This window comes from Stegostoma tigrinum, chromosome 13, assembly GCF_030684315.1.
Source record: "Stegostoma tigrinum isolate sSteTig4 chromosome 13, sSteTig4.hap1, whole genome shotgun sequence".
Lineage (NCBI taxonomy): Eukaryota > Metazoa > Chordata > Chondrichthyes > Orectolobiformes > Stegostomatidae > Stegostoma > Stegostoma tigrinum.
In genome coordinates, this window is record NC_081366.1 from 23,724,182 (window position 1) to 23,751,223 (window position 27,042).

General features: G+C 41.8%; 1 protein-coding gene across 5 annotated transcripts; it reads left to right on the forward strand.

Annotated features, from left to right (window-relative positions):
- Window positions 1-4,716: 4,716 nt before the first annotated feature.
- Window positions 4,717-26,188, forward strand: gnpda1 (glucosamine-6-phosphate deaminase 1). Of its 5 annotated transcripts, none has more exons than XM_059650613.1 (8): window positions 4,717-4,738; window positions 5,379-5,457; window positions 7,293-7,442; window positions 9,557-9,658; window positions 18,462-18,644; window positions 19,096-19,280; window positions 20,177-20,351; window positions 23,664-26,188. In XM_059650613.1, exons 3-8 carry the CDS (start codon window positions 7,319-7,321, stop codon window positions 23,747-23,749), a joined length of 855 nt encoding a protein of 284 aa, XP_059506596.1. In that variant the 5' UTR covers window positions 4,717-4,738; window positions 5,379-5,457; window positions 7,293-7,318; the 3' UTR covers window positions 23,750-26,188. The 5 variants fall into 5 exon arrangements, with proteins under 5 accessions (XP_059506596.1, XP_048398897.1, XP_048398900.1 ...); XM_048542940.2 differs by lacking the exon at window positions 4,717-4,738 and adding an exon at window positions 6,642-6,694; XM_059650614.1 differs by lacking the exons at window positions 4,717-4,738; window positions 5,379-5,457 and adding exons at window positions 5,600-5,783; window positions 6,642-6,694.
- The last annotated feature ends 854 nt before the right edge of the window (window positions 26,189-27,042 follow it).

A 27,042-nucleotide genomic window follows, 5' to 3' on the forward strand; every position in this document is an offset into this window, starting at 1 on the left:
AGCATATAAGATTTATGCTATAGAAAGTTCATGCTTAGGGTATTTCTAATGAGGTGTTCTTTAATTGGTTTGTTATCAAAAGGGGGGCATTATAATTAATTGATTAGTTGAAAGAGGGGCTGATCAAATGACCTGCAAATTTCTTTTAAATGTTAATGTTACAGACAATACAAAGTGATTGTTTCTTTCATTGCCTCATAAAATATTTAATTAAAATAAGCATAAGATATTTTATGGTTGTGTATGGATATTTGTATCAAGGCTAGCTACAATGTAGAATTAAATGTTATTTTGAATATTAAGCACTTAGTTATTAGAGATGGCTAAGTGCTTAAGATTTCATGAGGCTATCTGATGACTATCATTTTTGTTATGACTGTACTAATGAATTTCTTGTGATTTCTTACCATGAGTAGATGTGGTATTGTTTTGGAACAATAGTAATAGTATGCAGAAGAAGAATCTTAACCCCATTTTTATGTCTAAAATTCTTTCCTAATTTCACTTACGAGGCGCTTGGGTCTAGAAAATACATTGAAACTGATGCTCCTCAACCAGTGAAATAGTTTATTTTAACCTAGTTTATATGTCCCCCTTAATATCTTGAAACTTTGATCAAATTATTCCTGAAACTCCTAAATTCCAGAGAATACAATCTTAGTTTGTTCAATTTTATGTTGTAATTTCATCTTTGGACTCCAGAGAAATCATGTGGAATCACCTTCAAGTCCATTATATCCTTTCAGAAGTGTGTTGCTCAGAAAGTGTGTTGCGGTCTACCCAGGGCATGGTATTACTCGACTGTAATTCTACCTGCTGTATTCTGGTCTTCTAGAAATAATGCACAGCCTCTTTAATTAATTTCAACACTAGTTCTACACATTTTAATTTATGTATATGAATCCCTTAATCTCTTTCCATCAGCACTATTCTTCTAGCTCTTTACCATTTAGAAACTACTCTGCTCTATCCTTTGTGGATTCACATGAACGATCTCATAGTTATGTGTGCTAAAATCCATTTGCCACACTTTTGTCTATGCACTTAGTCCATTGATATCTCTGCAGTTTTAGATTTCAGTCTACACTTTACAATGCAGCTTGTCTTTGTATCAAAATTTAAATATATAGCTTTTTAATGAGCTTTCTGAATTGTTTTTAAAAATATGGTGAAGAATTGAGACCACACAAAGAACATTGTAGGATATTGACAAAATGATGAATTCTATGGAATATTAATCTATATTTTACTTGTCTTATATAATATTTTGTTTATAAAAACAGAAATGAAAAACATTGAGCTGCAAAGGCACTTTTAAAATGGTCATGGAAAACAACTGATCTACAAGGTGCACAAGTTTCTCGAAGTCTCCGAAATCTAATTGCCAGGGCATTTGTGTGGGCAGTTTTCCAGCAGAACTTCACACCTACTACTGCTTAAATTTGCTGAAAAACTACACCTCAACTGCAGAAATTACTGGGAACAAAGAACATCGACCGAAATTCTGTGTGCAAAGAAGGTACTGTGGTCTGAGATGTGGTACTGAGATGAAGAGGAATTTCTTCGGCGAGGGGGTGGTGAATCTGTGGAACTCATTGCTGCAGAAGGCTGTGGAGGACAAGTCACTGAATTTGTTTAAGACAGAGGTAGATAGGTTCTTGATTGATAAATGGATCAAGAATTTTGAGGAGGAGAGGGTTGAGAAACACACCTGTCGTGATTAAATGATGGAGCAGACATGATGGGCTGAATGGCCTAATTCTGCTTCTATTTCTTATATTGGAGCCCTATCTGCTTTGGTATCCTTTATAGTTTATACAATGGTGATTGAAGCTCTGTCACCACTATGCCTGTATTGTGTTCCAATCCTCAGCAGTTACATGACTGAAATACCATCTGGGAAAGACTAAAACTATGACCTTGTCTATGTGTAAAATCAACAGGAGTCTACAGAGTGGAACAGAAACATCAGATCTCCCTGCAGAATATAATATCACCTCTTCACTCTGCAATTCTCAATTTCAGACCTAATCACTGTTACATTCTGGAATACAGAATAGGTAGTGAATTTTAATCTAAAGGAATTTAAAATGCTGTAGCACACAGCTTGCTGACGGACAAATTATGGTTTAAAAGAAACTGCCTCCAAAAAAAACAAAATTCCACCTCCCCTAACTGATAACTTTTATTTTTGCATGCTAGCTTGTGTGTGTAGTATTTATTTCGAACTCCATATAGCCATTTAACCCAACTCTTCAATTCCCCTACCTAACAAGAATCTATCTACCTGCTTTACAAATATGCAATGACTGTGCCTCCACCGAGGTCAGAGGCACAGAGTCCCAAAGTCATGCCATGCTTTAGGTGAAAGAAAATTGCCCTATAACTGCTCTGCTACGTTTTTGGTTTGCATTAATTTTGGTGGGTCAGCATCCAGGTTCAATGTTAGTTTTGTGGCTACAAAATAATTATTCTACATTTCCATTTATTCATACTATAAATGTCAATAAGGACATTATTTATTTTCGAGAGGTCTATGTTGCTGCTAACCACCTTTTCTCCCCTTAATTGTACAAAATTGCTTCATTGGTTTTGATTTGCCTTAAAATTGTTTTCTTTTCACCCTTTACCAAACTCTTGCTGTGTGTTCAGTTAGTTTTTGTTGCTCTTTGAATTTCTACCCATTCCCACGAAGTATGCTAGGTTTTGTTTTTTGAATGTTTTTCCTTTTTTGTTTTTATTGTGCCCATTACTTTTTTGTTTAGTCATCCACACAGCTTAGAAAAGTAAAATTAGTTACTAGATTGAGTTTCATTTGGCTTGTTTGCTTTTTCTTAATTTTGGTCATTTTTCCTATCCGTTATGTGATAACTATTTGAGTATTACATTCATTTAATGTGTAAAGTATGTGTTCAAACAATGGAATTAGATATATGACTCTTAATTATAACATGACATCTTGTTCTTCATTCTTCAGGCTACCATAAATTCTTAAAGCAACAATAAAGCCAGTTGCTCTTTTATCCAGTGAATTTTGTCTTTCAGAACATACAAGAAAATTGATTGGTGTGACTTGGCCTTGCTTTCCTTATCTGTGTTTCCTCCCTCTTAATCCAGTGCTGGTATTGGCTGCTGACCACGTGATGATATGTAGGGTCAAGCGCCCGCTTCACAATTCGATTATTAAATGTGCCTTATGTGCCATCAATGCTGTGAACCACTAGGACATCTAATCTACTACAGTATCAGTAGATTGTGGGTTTTGCTCTTTTGTTTTAAAGGTAAATAAAGGATGAAGGGTCAATATAATTGAGTATTAGAATGCTAGTAGCAGCAATGATGGAAGTATCGGTGGGTTTCAGATAGTATTGTACTTCTTACCAAATGTGTTGTTGGTAAAAATGGCTTTGGAGCTCTGCCTCTGTGGGATCATCTGTCACCTGTCCCAGCCCTGAAACTATGCACTCTCCAGCTCACCATTTCAACTACATAATGAGGCATTGCCAACTCAATCCCCTTGCCACCACATCAGCCACATCCTCAATTTGATCCTTTCAGTCAGCTAACTGTAATTCCACAGTAGTAATCAACAGAATGGCCTTGTTCATCTACAATGTGTAATGAGATACATGCAAGTTAGTTTAAAATTTTGAACCTCCTCAGAGAGAAAACTAACCTGATGTACATTTATTTCTGAAAAGACCATGGATTTAATATACCAGCTCCTTGTTAAGCAACTGTTTTAGTGGATCTTTCTAAAAAAATTAACATTAAGAAGCTGAAGCTCAGTAACGTTCTGGGTTCAAGCCCCACTCAGTCCTGAGTTATCTTTTTTTAAAATTCATTCATGGGATGGGGGCTTCACTGGCTAGGCCAGCATCAATTGTCCATCCCTAATAACCCAGAGGGCAGTTAAGAGTCAACAACATTGCTCTGTGGGTCTGGACTTACATGTAGGCCAAACCAGGTAAGGGTGGCAGTTCCCTTCCCTGAAGGATGTTGAACTAGATTTTTTTTCCCTGACAATTGACAATGGATTCACAGTCATCATTAGACTTTTAATTCCAGATATTTACTGTGTTCAAATTCCACCATCTGCCGTGGCAGAATTTGAATGCGGGATCTCAGAACATTACCTGGGTCTCTGGATTAACAGTCCAGTGGTGAAACCACAAGCCCATCACCTTTCCTCTGACTGGGCTGCTGCAGAGATACTAAAGATATCCATACCCTCAGATTAAGGAAGGACAAAATTGGTGAATGTTTCAATCTTACTTCCCTTAATCAGCCCTAAAGATTGAGGACAATTTGCCTTTGTCCTGGTTTGACCGATTGCAAAAAGGGTGATTTATCCAATATGCAGTCTGGATACTCTTCTTAATATGGATCGGTGCTTGGTTGAGTGAATGAATTGTTTGAAGGTTTGTGCGCTCTCTCTGACACCTGGACTTTGTCTTTCCATGTTACTGTCAAACTTTGGATGTGTTCAGTACCTTTTGGTCACAATTCAGGGATGAGTCAGCAGCACATTTGATATATTTAGGGATACTTTAAGGCCATCCCGAAAGAACTTCTGCCGCAGGATGCCTGAACAGATTAAAACAACTATCACAGACATGATAAAGTTCAACTTCATGCATTAATTTTGACTATTTAGGAAGTTGCCTGTAGAACAGTTTCTTGAAGAATAGCCCATTTAATAAAGTACAGAAGGTTCAACGCACGGTGGAATTGTCCAGTAAGTCACCATATCAAGCAGCCAGAACTCCGAAAGAAAAATTAACAAGTCTTATTTCGAAATCAAAAATCTTTTATGTACCCATGCAAGAATGTTTGAAGTAATCCAACATTAGAGGCAAAAACCTTATTTTGAGAACGATATCTGTACTACCGAAAAAAACTGCCGATGCTGTAAATCAGAAATAAAAACACAAATTGTTGGAAAAGCTCAGCAAGTCTGGCAGCATCTGTGGACAGGAATCACAGTTAATGTTTCAGGTCAAGTGACTCTTCCATAGACCTGCTGGTAGCTAGGAAAATGTAAGTTTATATGCATATAAAAATTTTCCTGCAACTTCTGTTTTTGTATCTGTACCACTGAGTTGAACGAAGTACCTTCGATTATGGTGTAAATTCCAGGAGTATTGAGGAGTCAAAAGCGTTGCAAATCTGAAATTCAAATTATTCTGCAACGACATAATTAAACTGAAAACTTAATAACTAATGTATGCTTATGCAAGATACAAACTTCGAAAAGGGTTCAATTGCAATATTCTGAGTTAATCCAATGCGTGGAGACTTGTATTAAACTTAAGAAATAAAACCGAAAACGTTTCATTTCCCTCTTTTTTTCTCTCTTCCGATCATCTGACCAGCAGCAAAATCATATGACAGTGTTCTCCTTGCGCTGGGGTTAAAAGAAAGGAAACGCAGAAAACAGAGGATTGAATGAAAAAGGTAAGATGCTGGCATTTGCTGGTAGTGCGCAATCTATGTAAATGTAAGCCTAAACTAGTAGGCAGTGTTTTAGCTGAGTAGCAGTCACTGCAAGTCTCACAATCCAGTTGTAAGGGAGATAGCAGGTGTCGTATTTGTATCGTTTAATCTGTTACAGTGGCCCCTGTCCCGAGGTAATGCCGAAAATTGTTACAACACCCTCAAGATCCACGATTAGGCCAGCCCCCTCCCTTTGCTAGATCGATTTGTCTTGCGTTTCTGCGGTTCACTGATTGTGGGAACAAACTTATCTGCGTACCATGTATCAGGCTTCATTTTCGGAAGAGGTAATGAGTCATATACAATTTGTTTTAAAATGGGACTCTTATCCCCCCGACCCCACCCCAGCGTGGCGACTGTTTAATCTTTCTTTGCGCCTGTCATTTGCCATAACCTGAAATGCAAATTTATGGTACTGTAGATTTTTTTTAAAACCGAAGATGAAAATGTTATTTGGGTTTGCGATCCCCCACTTTACCTTCTTTGCCTTCAGAGGATAGTTGGTCACATTTTAAACTCCGGCAAATCGTGCAAATTCTACTCTTTTCCGGTGGATATATTTCTTGCAGTCTACATGCAAAACAAAAATGTCAACTCAAACTTGCTTTAATTGCACACCGAAACTGTCGACTCTGCAAAATAATCCCCGTGTTATCGTGCGGGCAACTTGTTGAGTCACTGCAGCCAAATTGGCGTTTGCTTTTTTTTTGTGGGGCTGCAAACTACATCCTGCATTCACACCCCTGACAAAAACCTCAAAGTGATGAGGGTACTTTTCGCGGATTTAGAGGAGGCAGTGGTACAAAGCCGAGGCAAACATGCAGGAGCAGTTCACTTCATCCAGAGCATCAGGAGCTGGGGTTTGCAGCCTGCCTCTTACATTGTATCTTTACTGCGTGAAAAGCGGGAAGCAAAGGAGAGGGAATGCAAAGCCACCTGTTGAGACTCGGTAATACAGAGATGAGCTGCAACTGGGGAAATTCTCCTATGAACAACTAAAGAGGACAATTTTCAGAGAGTGAGGCCTTGTGTTTACACAGGTACAGACGCCCTGATCCAATCGCAGAGACAAAAAAAGGAAAACAACATCTGATCTTCAGAGAAGAACTTTCAATGGAGTAATTGCCTTTTTCATTTTGTTTCAGTTGTTTCGTGTTCTTCTGGACTTATTCACCCCGACGCACATGCGTTTGGCATGGTAAATATACATTATGGATGCTTGAATATCCTTTTAAATGTATTGTCATCACCCAACAACAAATTTTTGCTCAACACCAGGAACAGTTTCATTTTTTCATCAGTTGGTACTGTTTGCTTGATTGACAGCAACTCTAAACACTTTTTTAAACCACTCTCTTTTGGGTACAGAGGCATTCCAACCCAAGATTAGTATTTGTTTCTTATCAGCATTTAATCTACGTGTCTTTGTGTTTAACTTCGACTTTCCAGTGCTGTGACAGGGAAGAACCATGCAATGGAGAATGACTTATGGTTTATGATAACCTCTTATAAAAAATGGACAAGTGCTGTACATATTAGTGAGAGATGATATTTCTGTTATTTACTTATTTCAATGAAAATTTGCAATACTGTGGTCAATAAGGCAGTGGGACACTTGGACCTAAGCCAAACGGAGACACCCCACTTGTAAAGATTTGGTACAAAGTGCTAAAATCCTGAAGGGCGTAAACCTGAAACATCAACTTTCCTGCTGCTCTGATGTTGCCTGACCAGCTATGTTCCTCCAGTTCCACACTGTATTAACTAGTACAAAGTGCTGTGTTTTTCTTGTGCAGTTTCCTTGAACATATAAGAAGCAGCCATGAAGTTGATTATCTTGGAAGGTCATATGCAAGTCAGTGAATGGGCTGCAAAATACATCAGGAATCAGATTGTTAAGTTCAACCCTGGTCCTGACAGATACTTCACCCTGGGTTTGCCAACTGGTATGTAACAAGAAAAACAATAGTGAACATGTATGATATGAGCTGAGTTTGTACTGTTTGTTATTTGGACTGGCTGAATATTTCAGGGTTGAATTTGCTTTCCAAGTAGATGTTCAGCAATGCGCATTAACCTATCTGCACATCAAAAAATGTCTTTTATTTGCAGCACTGCCAACTTAGTGTTGGATTATGGGTGCATTTGTGGTAATTTTTTTCTCAAAACAGAATTGGCACGGTGTCTCAGTGGTTAGCACTGCTGCCTCAAGGCACCAGGGATCTAGGTTCAATTCACCGTTGGGTGACTCATTGCGTTGAGTTTGCACATTCTCCTTATGTCGGCCTGGGTTTCCTCCTGCAGTCAAAAGATGTGTGGGTTAGCTGGATTGGCTGTGAGAAATGTATCGTTAAAGGGATAGGATGTGGGTGGGATACTCTTTGAAGGGTCAGTATAGACTCCATGTGTGCCGAATGGTCTGCTTCCAAACTATAGGGATTCTATTTTAGCACCCACATTGTGCAGGTCTCATCAGTCTTGTTTGGTTTTGCTTGATTTCTGAGTTCAAATGCCCGCATTCTGCGAACAGCCAGTCAGCACAGAATAAATCCAATATGTGCAGTTCTTTTCAACCCCCCACGACCTTCCCACCATTCTGTGGAAAATAATGATAAATAGTGCTTCAGCTGAAGGTAACAAATGACCCATCATATGGTTATCTCAATGAATGCTCCAACCCTGTTCGCTTGACTACTCCATTCTCCAGTTATTTTCTTCCCTTCCCTATTCCCCTACCAGCTGAAACTGCTGTGTCTCTCTTTAATGGTTGGTGAGATTCTAACACAAGTTTAGGAGACATGTTTACACAAAGTTGGGAATAGGGCACTGTTATTGAGGACCAAACACTATTCAGACCACAGGTTTATTTGGACTGGTGATTCATTGTTCAGAAATTGATATGTGGAGCAACTGGATAATGTCAGTGATTGTAAGAACTGCTGATGCTGGAGTCAGAGATAACACAGTGTGGAGCTGGAGGAGCCCAACAGGCCAGGCAGCATCAGATGAGCAGGGAAGCTGACATTTTGGGTCAGAACCCTTCTTCAGAAATAGGGGAGGGGGAATGGAGCTCTGAAATAAATAGAGAGGAGGGGTGGGGCTGGGGAAGGTAGTTAGGATGGTGAAGGGTGAGTGCAGGTACGGAATGGTGGAAATCGGTGAGTGAGGTGGGAGGAGTGGATAGGTGGGAGAGAAGACGGACAGGTCAAGGAGGCGGTGATGAGAGGGAGGGTTGGTCATAGGATGAGGCCGGAGAAGGGGAGAATTTTAAACCAGTAAAGTCCACATTGAGACCACTGGGTTGTAGGCTCCCAAGGCAGAATATGAGGTGCAGATCCTTCAGTTTCCAGGTGGCGTCATTGTGACCCTGGAGGAGGCCCAGGATGGACATGGCATCCAGGGAGTGGAGGGGGAGTTGAAGTGGTTTGCAACTGGAAGGTGCTAAGTTTACACATTTTTCTCACGTTGGCCCGGGTTTCCTCTGGATGCTCGGGTTTCCTCCCTCAGTCAAAAGATGTGTGGGTTAGGTGGATTGGCTGAGAGAAACGTATTGCTAAAAGGATAGGATGTGGGTAGGATGCTCTTTGGAGGGTCAGTCTAGACCACACACCCCCCCGCCCCCAACAACATGGGGTGTCAGAGGCACTGAAGGTACCTTCTGACTAATTAGATAATTTACATCTAAAAATCACACTTCAAGAGCAGTGCAGCTTGGGTGTGGGTTTAGGATGTGGAATTTATTCTGTTGGTCGGTTGCTGTCTCCACATTGAAATGCCAGCCCACCTGTCATATATCTCTAAAAGGCCAAGTCAGTGAACTGGTGTTCTGTAAATAAACTTAATGATAAAGGATGATTGTATATTTTGTGAAATGTACAGTTTGCATCAATATTCATTGCTATCACATTCTTTCAAGCCAAAACTGACTAAGTGGTTAATCTTCCTTAATATTCTAAGGATGGGATAGACTGTAAATGTGGGTCATGAATTTAGTCTGTTTAACTGCTTGCAACCCTGCGGAATTCTTGTGCAGTAGTTTTTTAAAAATGTCTTTCTGCAGGAGACACTCCTTTGGGAACCTATAAAAAACTAATTGAATATTATAAGAATGGGGATCTATCATTTAGATATGTGAAGACATTTAACATGGATGAATATGTAGGTGAGTGTAGTATAATACATCCGTTTATATGTTGAAAAATTCTGAACAAGTGACTTGAGTTGTGAAACTAGAAATTCTTCCCTGTTATTTTCTGTAAGGGGTTCTTGTGTCACACTGGGCCATTTGCTGCCTTTGAATCAGAAGATCTGGGACTAAGTTAGTTTGAGATTTTGGCTGGCATGGACAGTTGAACCGAGAAGTCTGTTTTTATGCTGTGTGAGTCTATGACTGTATATACTAATGCAAAGCAGTAAGAGCAAGAGAGATTCTGGTCTGGAGATAGTAGGAACTGCCGATGCTGGAGAATCTGAGATAACAAGGTGCATAGTTGAATGAACACAGCAGGCCATGCAGCATCAGAGGAACAGGAAAGCTGACGTTTCAGGTCTGGACCCTTCTTCAGAAATGGGAGAGGGGAAGGGGATTCTGAAATAAGTAGAGTGTAAGGGGGAGGTGGATGGAAGGTGGACAAAGGAGCAGATAGGTGGAGAGGAGATGGACAGGTCAAAGAGGCGGGATTGGAGCCAGTAAAGGTGAGTGTAGTTGGGGAGGTAGGGTTGGGGTTGGTCATCCCAGGGAAGATGGATATGTCAAGGAGGTGGGGATGAGGTTGGTAGTTAGGTGGGGGTGGGGATTGAGATAGGAGGAGTGGATGGGTGGGAGAAAGGATGGACAGGTTACGGAGGCGGGGGCAAGCTGGGCTGGTTTTTGGATGCGTTTGGGGGCGGGGAGATTTTGAAGCTTGTGAAGTCCACATTGATACCTCTGTGTTGCGGGGTTCCCAAGTGAAATATGAGGTACTGTTCCTGCAGCCTTCGGGTGGCATCATTGTGGCACTGGAGGAGGCCCAGGATGGACATGTTATCCAAGGAGTGGAAGGGGAGTTGAAGTGGTTAAAGACTGGGAGGTGCAGTTGTTTGTCACGATCCGAGTGTAGGTGTTCCACAAAGCGGTCTCCAAGCCTCTGCTTGGTTTCCCCAATGTAGAGGAGGCCACATCCCTCAACCTCTCCACCCCTCTCACCCACTCCAACTTCTCCCATACAGAACGTGCAGCCCTCTGCTCCAACCCCAACCTCACTATAAAACCCGTGGACAAGGGTGGCACAGTTGTAGTATGGCGCACTGACCTCTACATCGCTGAGGGCAGACTCCAGCTCTCTGACACCTCCTCCTACTGCCCCCTTGATCATGACCCCACCCCCGAACACCAAAACATCATCTCCCAAACCATCCACAACCACATCACTTCAGGCAACCTCCCAATCTCAGCCTCCAACCTCAATGTTCCCCAGCCCTGTCCCGCCCATTTCAGTCTCCTTCCTAAAATCCACAAACCTGACTGCCTTGGTCGACCCATTTTCTGTGCCAGCACCTGCCCCACTGAACTTATCTCCACTTATTTTGACTCCCATTTTCTCCTCCTTGGTCCAGGAACTCCCCACCTATGTCCGTGTCACCACTAACACCCTTCACCTCCTCCAAAACTTCAGATTCCCTGGTCCCCAACACCTCATCTTTGCCATGGACGTCCAGTACCTGTATACCTGCATTCTCCATGCAGATGGCCTAAAGGCCCTCTGCTTCTTTCTGGCCCAAAGGCCCGAGCAGCCCCCCTTCACTGACACCCTTATCTACTTAGAACAAAGAAAATGACAGGCCCTTCAGCCCTCCAAGCCGGCGCTGATCCAGATCCTCTATCTAAACCTGTCACCCATTTTCCAAGGATCTGGATCCCTCTGCTTCCTGCCCATTCATGTATCTGTCTAATTACATCTTAAATGACGCTATCATGCCCACCTCTGCCACCTCCACTGGTAATGTGTTCCAGGCACCCACCACCCTCTGAGTAAAGAACTTTCAATGCATATCTCACTTAAACTTCTCCCCTCCTACCTTGAAATCGTGACCCCTAGTAATTGAGTCCCCCACTCTGGGGGGAAAAAGCTTCTTGCTATCCACCCTGTCTCTCCCTCTCATGATTTTGTAGACCTTAATCAGGTCCCCCGTCAATCTCTGTCTTTCTAATGTTAATAGTCCTAATCTACTCAACCTCTCTTCATAGCTAGTACCCTCTATACTAGGCAACATCCTGGTGAACCGTCTCTGTACCCTCTCCAAAGCATTAACATCCTTTTGGTAATGTAGCGACCAGGACTGTGCGCAGTATTCCAAATGTGGTCGAACCAAAGTCCTATACAACTGTAACATGACCTGCCAACTCTTATACTCAATACTCTGTCCGATGAATGAAAGCTGCCATATATCATCTTGACCACTTTATCGATCTGCATTGCCACATTCAGGGTACAATGGACCTCAACACCCAGATCTCTCTGTGCATCAATTTTCCCCAGGGCTTTTCCATTTACCGTTTCGTTCGCTCTTGAATTGGATCTTCCAAAATGCATCACTTCGCATTTGCCGGATTGAACTTCATGTGCCATTTCTCCGCCCAACTCCCCAATGTGTCTATATTCTGCTGCATTCTCCGACAGTCCCCTTCACTACCTGCTACTCCACACATCTTAGTGTTAGCTGCAAACTTGCTAATCAGACCATCTATAGCTTCCTCCACATCAGTTATCACAAACAAGAGTGGTCCTAACACGGATCCCTGTGGAACACCACTGATCACAGTTCTCCATTTTGAGAAACTCCCTTCCACGACAACTCTCTGCCTCCTGTTGCTCAGCCAGTTCTCTATCCATCTACTAGTCACCCTGGACCCTATGCGACTTCACTTTCTCCATCAGCCTATCATGGGGAACCTTATCAAATGCCTTACTGAAGTCCACGTATCTGACATCCCCAGCCCTTCCTTCATCTACTAACTTTGTCATTTCCTCAAAGAATTCTGTCAAGTTGGAAAGACTTGACCTTCCCTGTACAAAACCGTGCTGCCTGTCACTAATCAGCCCATTATCTTCCAAATGTAAATAGATCCTATCCCTCAGTACATTCTCCAGCAGCTTTCCCATCACTGACGTCAGGTTCACCAGTGTATAATTACCTGGATTATCCTTGCTACCCTCCTTAAACAAGGGTCAACATTAGCAATTCTCCAGTCCTCTGGGACCTCACCTGTGCTCAAGGATGCTATTTCCTCACTCGCTGCCCTCAGTATCCTGGGATAGAACCCACCTGGACCTGGGGACTTGTCCACCCTAATGCCATTTAGAATACCCAACACTTGCCCCCTCCTTATGCGGACATGACCTAGAGTAATCAAACATTTATCCCTAACCTCAACATCCGTCATGTCCCTCTCCTTGGTGAATGCCGATGCAAAGTCCTCATTAAGATTCTCACACATTTTCTCCGATTGCTCACATAACTTCCCTCCTTTGCCCTTGAGTGGGTCAACCCTTTCTCTAGTTACCCTGTTGCACCTTATGTACAAATAAAAGGCTTTGGGATTTCCCTTAACCCTGTTTGCTGTAGATGTTTCATGACCTCTTTTAGCCCTCTAAATTCCTCTTTTCAGATTGGTCCTATTTTCCCAATATTCTTCCAAGGCTTTATCTGTTTTCAGTTGCGTAGACCTTATGTATGCTTCCTTTTTTCCTCTTTGTTAGTCTCACAATTTCACCTGTTATCCATGGCTCCCTAATCGTGCCCTTTCTATCCCTCATTTTCACATGGGCATGTCTGCCCTGCACTCTCATCAACCTCTCTTTAAAAACCTCCCACATAATAAATGTGGATTTACCCTTAAGCAGCTGTTCCCGATCCACATTCCCCAGCTCCTGTTGAATCTTGCTATTGTTAGCCTTCCCCCAATTGAGCACTCTTCCTTTAAGACCACTCTGCTCTTTGTCCATGAGTATTGTAAAACTTACGGAACTGTGATCACTATTCCCAAAGCAATCCCCTACTGAAACTTCAACCACCTGGCCGGGCTCATTCCCCAACACCATGGCCCCTTCCCAAGTTGGACTATTTACATACTGCTCTATGAAACCCTCCTGGATGCTCCTCACAGATTCTGCTCCATCTAAACTCCTAACACTAAGTGACCCAGTCAATGTTGGGAAAATTAAATTGTCCCATCACCACTACCATGTTGCTGTTACATCTTTCCATAATCTGTCTACATATTTGTACTTCTATCCCATGCTTGCTGTCGGGACGCATGTATTACAGCCCCAACATTGTTACTGCACCCTTCCTATTTCTGAGCTCTGCCCATGTTGCTTCACTGCCTCGCTGCTCGGGTCCTCCATAGTGCCCTCCTTCAGCGCAGCTGTGATATCCTCTTTGCCCAGTAATACAACTCCTCCACCCTTTTTACTTGCCTCTCTATCCCGCATGAAGCATGTATACCCTGGGATATTTAGTTGCCAGTCTTGCCCTTCCCTCAACCACGTCTCATTAATAGCAATAACATCATACTCCCAGCTACTAATCCAAGCCCTAAGTTCATCTGCCTTACCTACTGTACTTCTCGCATTAAAACAAATGAACCTCAGACCACCTGTTCTCTGCCTTCTCTTCACCTTAGTCACTCTGACTCCATACAGGCTTTAGTGACTACCTCCTTACTGTCCACTAACTTCCTCATTTGGTTCCCGTGCCCCTGCCACATTCGTCTAAACCCTCCCCAACAGCATCAGCAAAAGCACCCCCTAAGACATTGGTTCCAGTCCTGCCCAGGTGTAGACATTCTGATTTGTAATAATCCCACCTTCCCCAGAACCGGTCCCAATGTCCCAAAAAATCTGAATCCCTCCCTCCTGCATCATCTCTCAAGACACTCGTTCTTACATTTCTACTCTGACTAGCACGTGGCACTGGTAGCAATCCTGAGATTACTACCTCTGAGGTCCTACTTTTTAACTTAGCCCCTACCTCCCTAAATTCTGCTTGTAGGATCTCATCCCGTTTTTTTACCTATAATCATTGGTGCCCAAATGCACCACAACAGCTGGCTGTTCAGCTTAACTGAACTCGTCCTCACCCTTAACAATTTCTCCTTCAATTCCTCCCACTTCCTACAGACAAAGCGGGTGGCCATGGGTAGCTGCACGGGCCCAAGCTATGCCTGCCTCTTTGTGAGGTACATGGAACAATCCCTCTTCTGAAACTACATTGGCCCAATGGCCCCCCCCCCCTTCCTCAGTTACCTCGATGACTGACTCAAGAAACTTGAACAGTTCATCCACTTCACTGACACCTTCCACCCCAACCTTAAGTTCACCGGGACCATCTCCGATACCTCTCTTTCCTCCCTGGATCTCTCTGTTTTCAACTCTGGCAACCTCCTGGAAACCAGTATCCATTTCAAGCACACCGACTCCCACAGCTATCTAGAATACACTTCCTCTTACCCACCTTTATGCAAAAATGCCATCCCCTATTCCCAATTCCTTCGCCTCAGCCGCATTGGCTCCGGAGATGAGGCATTCCACTCCTGGACATCCCAGATGTCCTCGCCCTCTTTTTTCAAGGACCGCAACTTCCCCTTCACAGTGGTCGAAAATGCCCTTGACCGCATCTCTCGCAATTCATCCCTCACACCTCATCCCTGCAATCCTCAAAACCAAATCCTCCTCGTCCTCATGTACCATCCCACCAACTTCCAGATCCAACGCTTCATCTTCCGGCACTTCCGCCACCTGTAATCTGATCCCACCACCCTCGCCACCCTTCTCTGCTTTCTGGAGGGACCACTGTCTCCGTGACTCCCTTGTCCCCTCCACACGCACCACCACCCCCGGCTCTACTACTTGCAATCACAGGGCGTGCTATACCTGCCCCTACACCCCCCCCTCCCCAGCCCCATCCCAAGCCCCAACAAAAACTTCCACATCAAACAGTCATTCACATGCACATCTGCTAATGTGGTATATTATAATCTGCTGTTTCTGATGTGGCCTCCTCTACGTCGGGGAAATCAAGCGGAGGCTTGGAAACCACTTTATGGAATACCTATGCTTGGTTCGCGACAAATGACTGCACCTCCCAGTTGCGAACCACTTCAACTCCCCCTCCCACTCCTTGGATGGCACATCCATCCTGGGCCGCCTCCAGTGCCACAACGATACCACCCGAAGGTTGCAGAACAGCACCTCATATTTCGTTTGGGAACCCTGCAATCTAGTGGTATCAATGTGGACTTCATAAGCTTCAAAATCCTCCCACCCCGATCGCATCCCAAAACCAGCCCATCTTGACCCACCTCCTTAACTTGTCCATCCTCTTTCCCACCTATCCACTCCTCTCACCTCAACCCCCACCCCCACCTCCTACCTACCAGCCTCATCCCTGCCTCCTTGACCTGTCTGTCTATCTTCCCTGGGCTGACCAACCCCCACCCTACCTCCCCACCTGCACTCAACTTCACTGGCTCCATCCCCGCCTCCTTGACCTGTCCGGTTCCTCTCCATTTGTCTGTTCCTTTATCCATCTTTCATCCGCTTCCCCCTCTCTCTATGTTTATTTCAGCGCCCATTTCTGAAGAAGGGTCCAGAACTGAAACATCAGCTTTCCTGCTCCTCTGATGCTATCTGGCTTGCTGTATTCATCCAGTTCACAACCTTGTTATTATCAGAGATTCTAGCCTGCCTTGTGATGGAAAAGAAGATCCACCACATACATAGTCCAGGCTTAAATGTGAATGTAAAAGTTTATGTTGCCACAGCAGTTCAGACCCCTTGGTTGCCTGCTGCTTAGTTGATTAGATGAGTCATGTGGATCAGATGAGGGTTTAATCCCTATTTTAGCAGGGATGGATTTTTCATCAGTGATGGTTTTTTCTTGCTATACCTTCGGAGAAGGACATGGTACTGCGTGGTGCAGAAATCTCAAGGAAAGGTTTCTGGCATGTGTTGGTAAGGAACTGAGAACAGATTAATTACATTGAGGAAAATTGAAGGAAGTGATTTGGAAATCGGAGAGGAACTGGCCATAATTTTCTAATGTTGGTGGACTTGGGCAAGGCTGGTGGACTGGAGAATTTCAAATTCTTGTTCAAAAAAATGATGTAAATAGAAGTCTACTAACTACCGATCAATCAGTTTAATTTAACTGGTGGTGAAGTTCATAGAAACAATAACTTAGGATAAAATTAATAGCTACTTGGGAAAATATGGATTAATTAAGGCTAGCCAACATGAATTTGTTGAGAGACAGTTGTGTTTAACTAACTTGCTGGGTTTTATTTTGAAGTATTTACAGAGTAGGGTGATGAGGATAATGCTGTGATGTGGTGTGCGCTTACTACTAAGAGACCTTTAATACATTGCTACACAACATACAACCTGAGCAAATTATAGCTCATGGAATAAGAGACAGTAGCAACGTTAATGTACAATTGGCTGTGTTCCAGCAGCCAGTTGAGTGCTTTTGGCTATTTTTTTGACCGGAGAGAGGTTTATTATTGTGCACTTCATGGATCAGAGTTGGGACCCTTGCTATTCCTTCTATATATTAGTGACCTAAGACAATGATGTATAGGGCACAATTTCAATATTTACAGATGATACAAAACCTGGAAGCATTCTGAACTGTTAGGAACATAGTGTAGGACTTAATGTAGAGAAGTTGATGAAAGGGGTGGATAAGTAGATGAAATTGAAAGTGGCAGAGAAGTATGAAATGATTAATTTTTGTAGGAAGAACATTGAGTTTTATGTTATATGATTTATCAAATTTGAAGAGGGCACAGGGACAGAGGAATCTGGTTGTCTATTTATGTAGATCTTTGAGAGGTTAAGAGAGTTTTTAAAGCAGAGGGTGTCATTTGGCTTTATTAATAGGGGATAGTGTACAAGAGGAAGGAAGTATGTAAACAAACTGGTTCAATCTTAACAGAAATATAGCAAGCAGTTATTTGCTGCACTTTAGGATTGATGTCAAGGCATTAAAGATGATGGAGAAAAGATGTACTAGAATGGTTCCGCACATGAGGAACTTCAGTTGCTTGGTTAGAATTGGAGAAATTGACACTGTTTTCCTAGGAGAATGTTAACTGGAGATTTGATAAAGTTATTCAAAATTGTGAGAGGTCTGCATAGAGTGAATAGGGAAAAAAATAATCCCACTGCTAGAAGAATCAAGAATGAAAGGACACAGATCTGAGGCAATTGGCAAAAAAAATGAAGAAATGAGGAAAACCTTTTCTACATGCAGTGAGGTGTTTGGATCTGGAATATGTTGCCTTAATGTGTGATGGAGACATTTACCTGAAGTCCATGCAGAATTGGATTCAAATGAGATGCTGACTTGGACAGCCAGCACAGGCACGATGGGCTGAATGGCTTCCTTCTGCACTATAACAATTTTGTGATTCCAATTTTCCTGCCTAAATTTGTCTGAGTATAATTAACATCAAACATAAAGTAATGTTACCATTAAAATCTAGTTATTTTCTAAACCTAATTGGAGACCGAAATGAGGTGGATGGCAGTATGAAGTATTTTCCTGTGCCAGATACCAGTGAAGTTGTCATTACTCAGAGTACTAGATTTGGCTCAGCCCCATCTTTGCAACATGCTTCACTTTAACAAAATACTGAGCAAAGACCATAAAATGGAGACTATAACAAGTCCCTATATATTGCTGTCCCAAATAGGCTCAGACTTCTTTATTGTTGGTCGGATGCATACTCATGGTCGAGAATTTGGTTGGCATTGATCCTGAATTGGTTTTGACACGTTACAAACTTCCAAGACTTCCTTTAATGTTTACATACTTTCTTTTGAAATGTGGGGGTCATGAGTGTTGGAATTTGGTGCTAGTGCATTTGATTGTTGCTTATACTTAATGACTGCATAATACTGTACATTGCATTTTCCTTGCAGGTCTTCCACGGGATCATCCTCAGAGTTATCACTCCTTCATGTGGAACAATTTCTTCAAGCATGTTGACATCTTGGCGGAAAATACACACATTCTAGATGGAAATGCCCCTGACTTGGAGGCAGAATGTGATGCTTTTGAAGAGAAAATTAAAGCCGTGGGGGGAATTGAGCTATTTGTTGGTGGTATTGTGCACTGATCTGGACAAATAATATCCTCTTTCTGAAGCTGATGCTGCATTAATGATAGTTGTAACTGTAATCTGCTATTAGAGAATGCTTTATAGTTGCTGTGGAGGCATTCTTATCATTGTCAAAGAGACCATACCTACTTTGGAAATTAAGTATCTTTCTTCCCTTAGGGGTTCCATCAGACACATTAGTTGGATGCACTGAATTGCATCCTTCATGTTGGTTCAATAATATATTTTAATGCCAGCACTAGAATAGTTTTGACTGGAGCAGTGTGACATTGCTACACCTTCCATCGTTGTGACTGCTGTTTGGAGAGGAGCAGTTCTAAAATTATCCCAAATTCCTGGTCTGTAGGATTGATCTTGGGTAATGTTTCTGGTGAGCTCTGTCAAAACTTCGTTATTACCTTTGGTTCAAACTCTTTTTCTTTGGTTTCGAATAGGCATTGGCCCAGATGGCCATATTGCTTTCAATGAACCCGGCTCAAGCCTGGTGTCACGAACAAGAGTGAAGACATTGGCTATGGATACAATGTTGGCCAATGCTCGATTCTTCGATGGAGATTTGTCTAGAGTCCCTACCATGGCCCTGACTGTTGGAGTGGGGACGGTAATGGATGCTAGAGAGGTAAAGAAATGGTAGGGAACTGCATGGTATCAGAGATAATGGGAACTGCAGATGCTGGAGATTCCAAGATAATAAAATGTGAGGCTGGATGAACACAGCAGGCCAAGCAGCATCTCAGGAGCACAAAAGCTGACGTTTCGGGCCTAGACCCAAGGGTCTAGGCCCGAAACGTCAGCTTTTGTGCTCCTGAGATGCTGCTTGGCCTGCTGTGTTCATCCAGCCTCACATTTTATTATCAGGGAACTGCATGGTTCCTGTTTTAGATCCTGAAAGCAGCCCATTGGAATGATATATTGATGTACGAAATTTGCCTGTAGGGTCTGTACTTTTTGAGAATTCCCTGTTTCTCACTTGCTAGCCTTGTTTCCCTGCTGAATGACATTAATTAATAGGTGTTGCAGTTTTGAAGATCTGTAAATGCAGAACTGCATTTGATTTGTTGAATGATTTTTTAACATTTAAGTACATATTTAATTTGCTTTTGAAAATATTATTGACTTTGCTTTCATAGCAATTGACTGCATTTATTATGTTTAAAAAGTTTTCATCTTACCTCTGATTTGTTCATTGCCCTCATAGATTTTATACAAAAGGAATTTTTCTTTGTAGTTAACATTTGACTTGTTAAAAACTTGAGAGCCATTGTCCTGAAGATCGCATTGTGACATGTGTGCAAGTGGTAGAAAAAAAGGCTCCTGTTAATCTGCGTTGTATTGGACTCCGATGAAAATTGTCCTGCACAATTTCTATGGCTCTCCTCCAACCCTTCTTTGTTTCCTCCTGTTCAAATCAATGTATTGATTTTTTTTAAAGTTCACTGCTAGCTTTCTATAATTAACAATATAGTCACCATTACTTATGGAAGGTGCTTACTGAGTTTTATTGTATTACTTTAGGTGATGATCCTTATTACAGGAGCGCATAAAGCTTTGGCTCTGTGTAAAGCAATAGAAGATGGTGTAAACCACATGTGGACTGTGTCAGCTTTCCAGCAGCACCCCAAAACACTCTTTGTGTGTGATGATGACGCCACCATGGAACTTCGTGTGAAAACAGTACAGTATTTTAAAGGTGGTTGATCCTTAAAAGAATTTTCAGCCATTGACAAAATTCAGGGGAAATATACAACCATAATAACTTAAAGCAACTAACTTTATTACTATTTATCCTCTTTTATAAAGAGGCTGCCTCGTGTATTTGAATACATATTTCTTATTAACCCAGATGACACAGGCATTGTACAGATTGGATGCAGTATTTTTCATCTGATACCTATGTGGCTTAGGTAACATAAGTAAGCACTCTGCTTGCTGTTATTGTAATGTTTCTCCCATCGTGATGTGCAAAGCTGTGAAGCTGATTTACATTCTCCAAGAAAGTCTGAGATTGTTATATTTGAAAATTGGGTTCCTACATTAATAATCTGTAATCTTAAGGAAAAGGAAGTGAATGTCTTTGTTGTCGAATAAGATTTTTGTTCCACCCAACCTTGTGACTTTCATTGTGAAATTACAGGTTAATTGCTCGTCAGTTGTTTTTGCAGGAACAGGAATATCATATGAAACACTGGTTAAAATTAAGTAGGATATTAAGATAAGAGATTTGCAATTAATAGATTGGTTAGTTTTTTGGCGTTGTATTTTAATCCACAGAATTAGTTTCTGTTTTGCACTGCTTGCATATTGTATTTATACCTACCTTTGTCACCTCTGCAGACTTGACTATTCCAATGCTGTTCTGTTTTCAGACAGCTCCGTATTCCTCCTCCCCCACCACCAGTTCTACATTCCTCTGAGATATGGATGCTTTGCCAGTTAAAGCCTCTTTTGCTGGTTGTGTGATTCCAAAAAACTCAAATTCTATCCCTCAGAGTGTCTACCTTTGCTATTTTCTCTTTGTTTTGAGGTGGCCAAGCTTTTCCCTATCCTTACCTATTGTTACCTATTCTCATATTTCTTTTTTTATTATTCAGTGACTTGCCAGGCAAGTAGTTATTGCCTGCCTCTCATTGCCCTTAAAATTTTGGCGGTATGCTGCCATCTTGAACTGCTGCAGCCCATGTGGCAAATGTACACTCAGTGTTGTAAGGGAAGGAGTTCCAGGATTTTGACTTAACAACAGTGAGTGAATGACAATATAGTTTCATGTCAGAGTAGTGTATAGCTTTGAGGAGAACTTGCAATTGGTTCTGTTCCCATATGTGTGCAATCCTTGTCTTTTTGAGTGAAATGTGCAGCCTAAGGAGCCGTGATGAATTTTTATCATATGTCTTTCAGATAGTAGATCCTGCTGTCATTGTTTGTGCATAATAGAGGGCACAAACGTATAAGTTATTATATGGGGTATGATAAACATACAAAACTTGATAATTTTAATATTTGAATGTTTAATGCAGCAGGTGATGGATTTTGGTTTCAGTTCTGTGAAGATGACTTTCCAAAAAAGGCTCAAAGTCCTTTAGATGTATCACGAGCACATTTCTAAGAAAGCGTGAGATTCAGTCAAGTGCTGAGTTGGCTATCTTTGGAGTTAATTGATGGAATCTTTATATTGTCAATATAAACTGATTGACTTCTGAAATTCACAAAATCCATCAGCCTTTGAGACATATAGTTTCAGTACTGATGCAATAAGACCATAAAACATAGGAGTGGAAGTAAGGCCATTCGGCCCATGGTGTCCACTCCGCCATTTAATCATGGCTGATGGGCATTTCACCTCCACTTCCCTGCACTCTTCCTGTAGCCCTTGATTCCTTGTGAGATCAAGAATTTATCGATCTCTGCCTTGAAGACATTTAATGTCCCGGCCTCCACTGCGCTCTGTGGCAATGAATTCCACAGGCCCACCACACTCTGGCTGAAGAAATGTCTCCTCATTTCCATTTTAAATTTACCCCCTCTAATTCTAAGGCTGTGCCCACGGGTCCTAGTCTCCCCGCCTAACAGAAACAACTCCCTAGCGTCCATCCGTTCTAAACCATACATTATCTTGTATGTTTCTATTAGATCTCCCCTCAACCTTCTAAACTCTAATGAATACAATCTCAGGATCCTTAGCCGTTCATCGTACGTTAAACCTACCATTCCAGGGATCATCCGTGTGAATCTCTGCTGGACACGCTTCAGCGCCAGTATGTCCTTCCTGAGGTGTGGGGCCCAAAATTGGACAGAGAATTCTAAATGGGCCCTAACTAGAGCTTTATAAAGTCTCAGAAGCACATCACTGCTTTTATATTCCAACCTTCTTGAGATAAATGATAACATTACATTCGCTTTCTTAATCACAGACTCTACCTGCAAGTTAACCTTTAGAGAATCCTGGACCAACACTCCCAGATCCCTTTGTACTTATGCTTTGCGAATTTTCTCACCGTTTAGAAAAATAGCCCATGCCTGTATTCTTTTTTCCAAAGTGCAAAACCTCACATTTGCTCACGTTGAATTTCATCAGCCATTTCATGGACCACTTTCCTAAACTGTCTAAATCTTTCTGCAGCCTCCCCACCTCCTCAGTACTACCCGTCTGTCGGATAGTAGGTATGTAGCCATAAGTAGACTCCTTCCATCACTTTGCTGATGTTTGACAGTGGACTGTTGTAACAGAAATTACCTGGGTCGGATTTGTCCTGGAGTGTGCATGGGAAATCCCTGGGTAGTATTCAATATTGCCAGGTAGGTGGCAGTGTTGTAACTGTACTGGAATGGCTTGGACAGGAATGCAGCTAGTTCTGGGCATGTCTTAAGGATGATTGCTGCAATGTAGTTGGGGCCTATGTTCTTTACAGTATGTAGCGTCTTCTGCCATTTCTCAATATCATGTAGAGTGAATCCATTTGGCTGAAATCTGGCACTTCTGAAGGCAGGGACCTGAGGAGGAAGCCAAGAAGGACTGTCCACTTGGTGCTTATAGTTGCAAATGCCTTCAACTGCTTTAGCCTTGTCTTTTGCATCGGATGTGTTGGGCTCCCCTCACCTTCTTTGAAGGCAATAAATGGGAAGTCTGTACATCTAGTAAGTTGTTTAATTGTTTATCACCATTCACAACTGGAAGTTACAGGATTGCAGACGACAGACCTGATCTATCGAATTAGGGGATCATTTAGCCTAGTCTGTTGCATGCTGTGTATGCTGGTTGGCACAAATGTCTTTGTCTATTGTAGGTTCATGAGTTTGACACCTAATTTTTAGGTATGCCTGATGCTTCTCCTGGCATTGAGGCTCACTGATTTAATTTGCTAATGCTTCTGTGAAATGCCTTGGAATTTTCTCCAAGACTGACAGTGCTATATATACTAAATACATACAGATTTGTCGGTGGTTTTGTTTTGTTTTGCTCCAACGTTTATCTCTTTTTTTTGTTTTGCTTTTATTCCTTTCGCAGGTTTATTGCACATTCACAATAAACTTGTAGATCCATTGTACAGTATGAAGCAAACCGATGGAGAGAAATTGACAAGTGCCAGTTGAGTGGAATGAGGACCATTTGAGCAGCAGAGATTTTCTACATGAACCTTTTCTTATACAAGTGTGTCTGAAGGAAACTTAGCCGACTATTTATGCATGCTTTCCTACACTTTATTACTGTATTGTCAAATGAATCATTTTGTCATTTTTTGTGGAGTGGGCAGAAAGGGAGATAATCTTGAGTGCTGGTGAACTGAGAAATTAGCCCATTTCATCCATACTCTGCTGTTCTGAGCGTAGGGATTTCATCAAAGACAGTGAGAGTGAGAATATAATTCTGGATCTCTTAGAAAATTTATACCACTAAAGTGCTTTGTACATTGTGAAAACCTGTGTCTTCCAATTCAGATCTGTTGCAGTCCATTCAGTATAATTTGAAATATCTTTTTTAAGATAAAAGGGTAATTAGAAATTTTAAAAAAGTGATTTATATTTGGGAAATCACTTAACAAGGATAAAGCCATAGCAATGTTTTAAATTAAAGGTTTGTGCAGATGTCGTTTTGTCGTGCTGAATGCAATCCTATGATTTCTGAAGAAGGATCTAGGCCTGAAACGTCATTTCCTGCTCCCCTGATGCTGCTTGGCCTGCTGTGTTCATCCAGCTCTACACCTTGTTATCCCACAACCCTCTGGTGGCCTGATTATTGTTTCTAATTCAACAAGTGACTGTGTTTGTAAATTTCCTCTGCACCTTATTGCAGTAGCTTTTCCCTTCCTATTCAAAATCCTTGCATGCATCTGAGTTTACCCAGGCTTTTTAAATAACTTCTGAAACATTTTAAATGGTCTGGTTAAGGTATGGGACAGAAGAATACCACTGCAGGCCGTCTGGCTACTCTTGGTGTTTGAAAACTGTGATAAGCTACCCTGTCATTTTGTTTGCTGTTTCTGCCAAGTATCCACCTCCTAGCATTGAATTAAACTATATTTCAGCACAGTTTCTCTGGATATTGTTCCATTTCCAGGGAAGTTCATGAGTTTTAATGTGAAATAATGGCATTTAAATGGCCTATTGGGACTTGCCGGCTCTTGAGTTTAATTTGGTGCTCACTTGTAGAGTATTTCTTTTGTCTGAAAGTCCCAAAATTTAAACTAAAACGTATCTACTTGAAATGAAATGGAGAGCTTTTCTCATTCACTCACTCTTATTATGGGGCATTGAATTTTTGTTCCTAGAGATTGACATGTATTGAAGGTATTATGTTATATCATTGAGTATTTTGAGCAGGCTAATAATCTGGCATGTTTGTTGAAGGGATAGGTTTGTCAGTTCTTTGTTGTGAACAAACCTGGAAAAGTTGACAAATTTGCAAACAAATCTATAAGTTTACTGATTTAAAGTATCCATTCAAGGCCAGTTGCTGAATTCATTTTGTCAATTTGCTTTTTGAAGAACAATAAAAAAAATTGCCTTTCAACTTGAAAGTAGGCCCGTTACTTTGCACTGTCATTTACTCACTTTGAGCTGAATGCACCAAGAAGGTGCTGCATTGTGGAAAGGCAGATCAGGGCAGGACTTGTGTACTTAATGGTAAGGTCCTGGGAAGTGTTGCAAATCAAAGAGACCTTGGAGTGCAGGTTCATGTTTCATTGAAAGTGGAGTCACAGATAGATAGGATAGTTAAGAAGGTGTTTGATAAGCTTGCTTTTATTGGTCAGTGCATTGAGTACAGAAGTTGGGAGGTCACGTTGCAGCTGGTTAGGCCGCTATTGGAATACTTTGTGCATTTCTGGCCTCCATGCTAAATGAATGATGTTGTGAAACTTGAAAGGGTTCAGAAAAGATTTACAAGGATCCTGCCAGGATTGGAGGTTTGTGCTATAGGGAGACGCTGAATAGACTGGGGCTGTTTTCCCTGGAGTATCGTAGACTGAGGGGTGACCGTACAGAGGGTTATAAAATTATGAGCAACATGGATAGGTTGAATAAGTAAGGTCTTTTCCCTGGGTGGAGGAGGCCAAAACAAAAGGGCATAGGTTTAAGGTAAGGGGGGAACGGTATAAAAGGGACCTAAGGGGTAACTTTTTCACACAGAGCATGGTATGTGTATGGAATGAGCTGCCAGAGGAGGTGGTGGAGGCTGGTTCAATTACAACAATTATAAGGCATCCAAATGGGTATACAAATAGGAATGGTTTAGAGGGATCTGGGCCAAATGCTGGTAAATGAAACTAGATTTATATAGGACATCTGGTCAGCATGAATAAGTTGGCCCGAAGGCCTTGTTTCCCTGCTGTGTATCTCTGTGTTTCTATGACTCTAGGTGGCAATGTTATGGACCGGAAAAAACACCTTTACAGCATGTGAAGGAAATATCCCAGACTCTATACTTTAGTTATTGCAAAGGCAAGTACCAGATGTTGCGTTGTGGATGTAATTTGATTGGTCACATTACCAGTCTTGACCAAAACACACTTTGTTCGTACAGAATAGCTAAAATGCATGGAAAAAAATGAAAATAAAAAAATTGCTTAACTGTAACTCTGTGAAATACTCAACAGAATGATATACTACTCATTTACTCTTCCAATGTAGCAACAGCCCATAAAGCACACGCTTGGCGAAGGCAAAGTCAGGAAAACAGATTGTCACACATGCAATTCTAGCAGCAGGAAGAGAACCCCAGCTTTTAGCTGTAACAGAGAGAGAGACAAAGATGTAGCAGCATTCACAACCCAACAGCTACTGAAAGCTAAACTAAAACTCCTGGTTCTTTGGGAACTTGACCCCACCCATTCAGGCTGCTTTCATTGTTCCAATGTTTAAAAAAATACAAGGCCTCACATGCCGTTTACTTTAATGGATTGATGCAGACTGCTCATCGCTTCTGTCTCAACTCACAAAAAAAAGACACCATACACCTCTTAAAGCTATGGTATCGTCACAGCAATCACATTTGGATTGCCTTTCTGCTTCTTTTGATTTACCCTTCCCTGGAGCTCCACCTTTCTGGCCTGAGTGCCCAATTCTGATCTCTTGAAACTCAAAGAGCCTCCCTGCTGTGAGAGTCTTCCAGCACAGCATATAATCAGCACTGGAGGCCAAAGCGCACCCCTTTACTCCAACAACTGCAATATTCCACAGTTTAGAGCTCTAAAAGCCTCTGACCAGGACAAAAGAAAGTTGAGTGTTAGAACAGGATTGCAAGTAAGTGGGAGGGGAAGTAGGGTGCGAGACAGGCAATAGTTTAGGGTGGCAGATAATTGAATGGGGGAGGTAGGGTGGTAGGAAAGTGGGTGAGAGGGTAGCACAGGTGTCAGAGGATTGCTTGTTTTAGGGAGTAGGGGAGGGTT

Coding starts and splice junctions, on each gene's coding strand:
- gnpda1 (XM_059650613.1), top strand. CDS start 7,319: ATGAAGTTGATTATCTTGGAAGGTCATATGCAAGTCAGTGAATGGGCT. Junction 9,659..18,461: donor TAACATGGATGAATATGTAG/GTGAGTGTAGTA, acceptor TTTTCCTTGCAG/GTCTTCCACGGGATCATCCT. Junction 18,645..19,095: donor AATTGAGCTATTTGTTGGTG/GTATTGTGCACT, acceptor GGTTTCGAATAG/GCATTGGCCCAGATGGCCAT.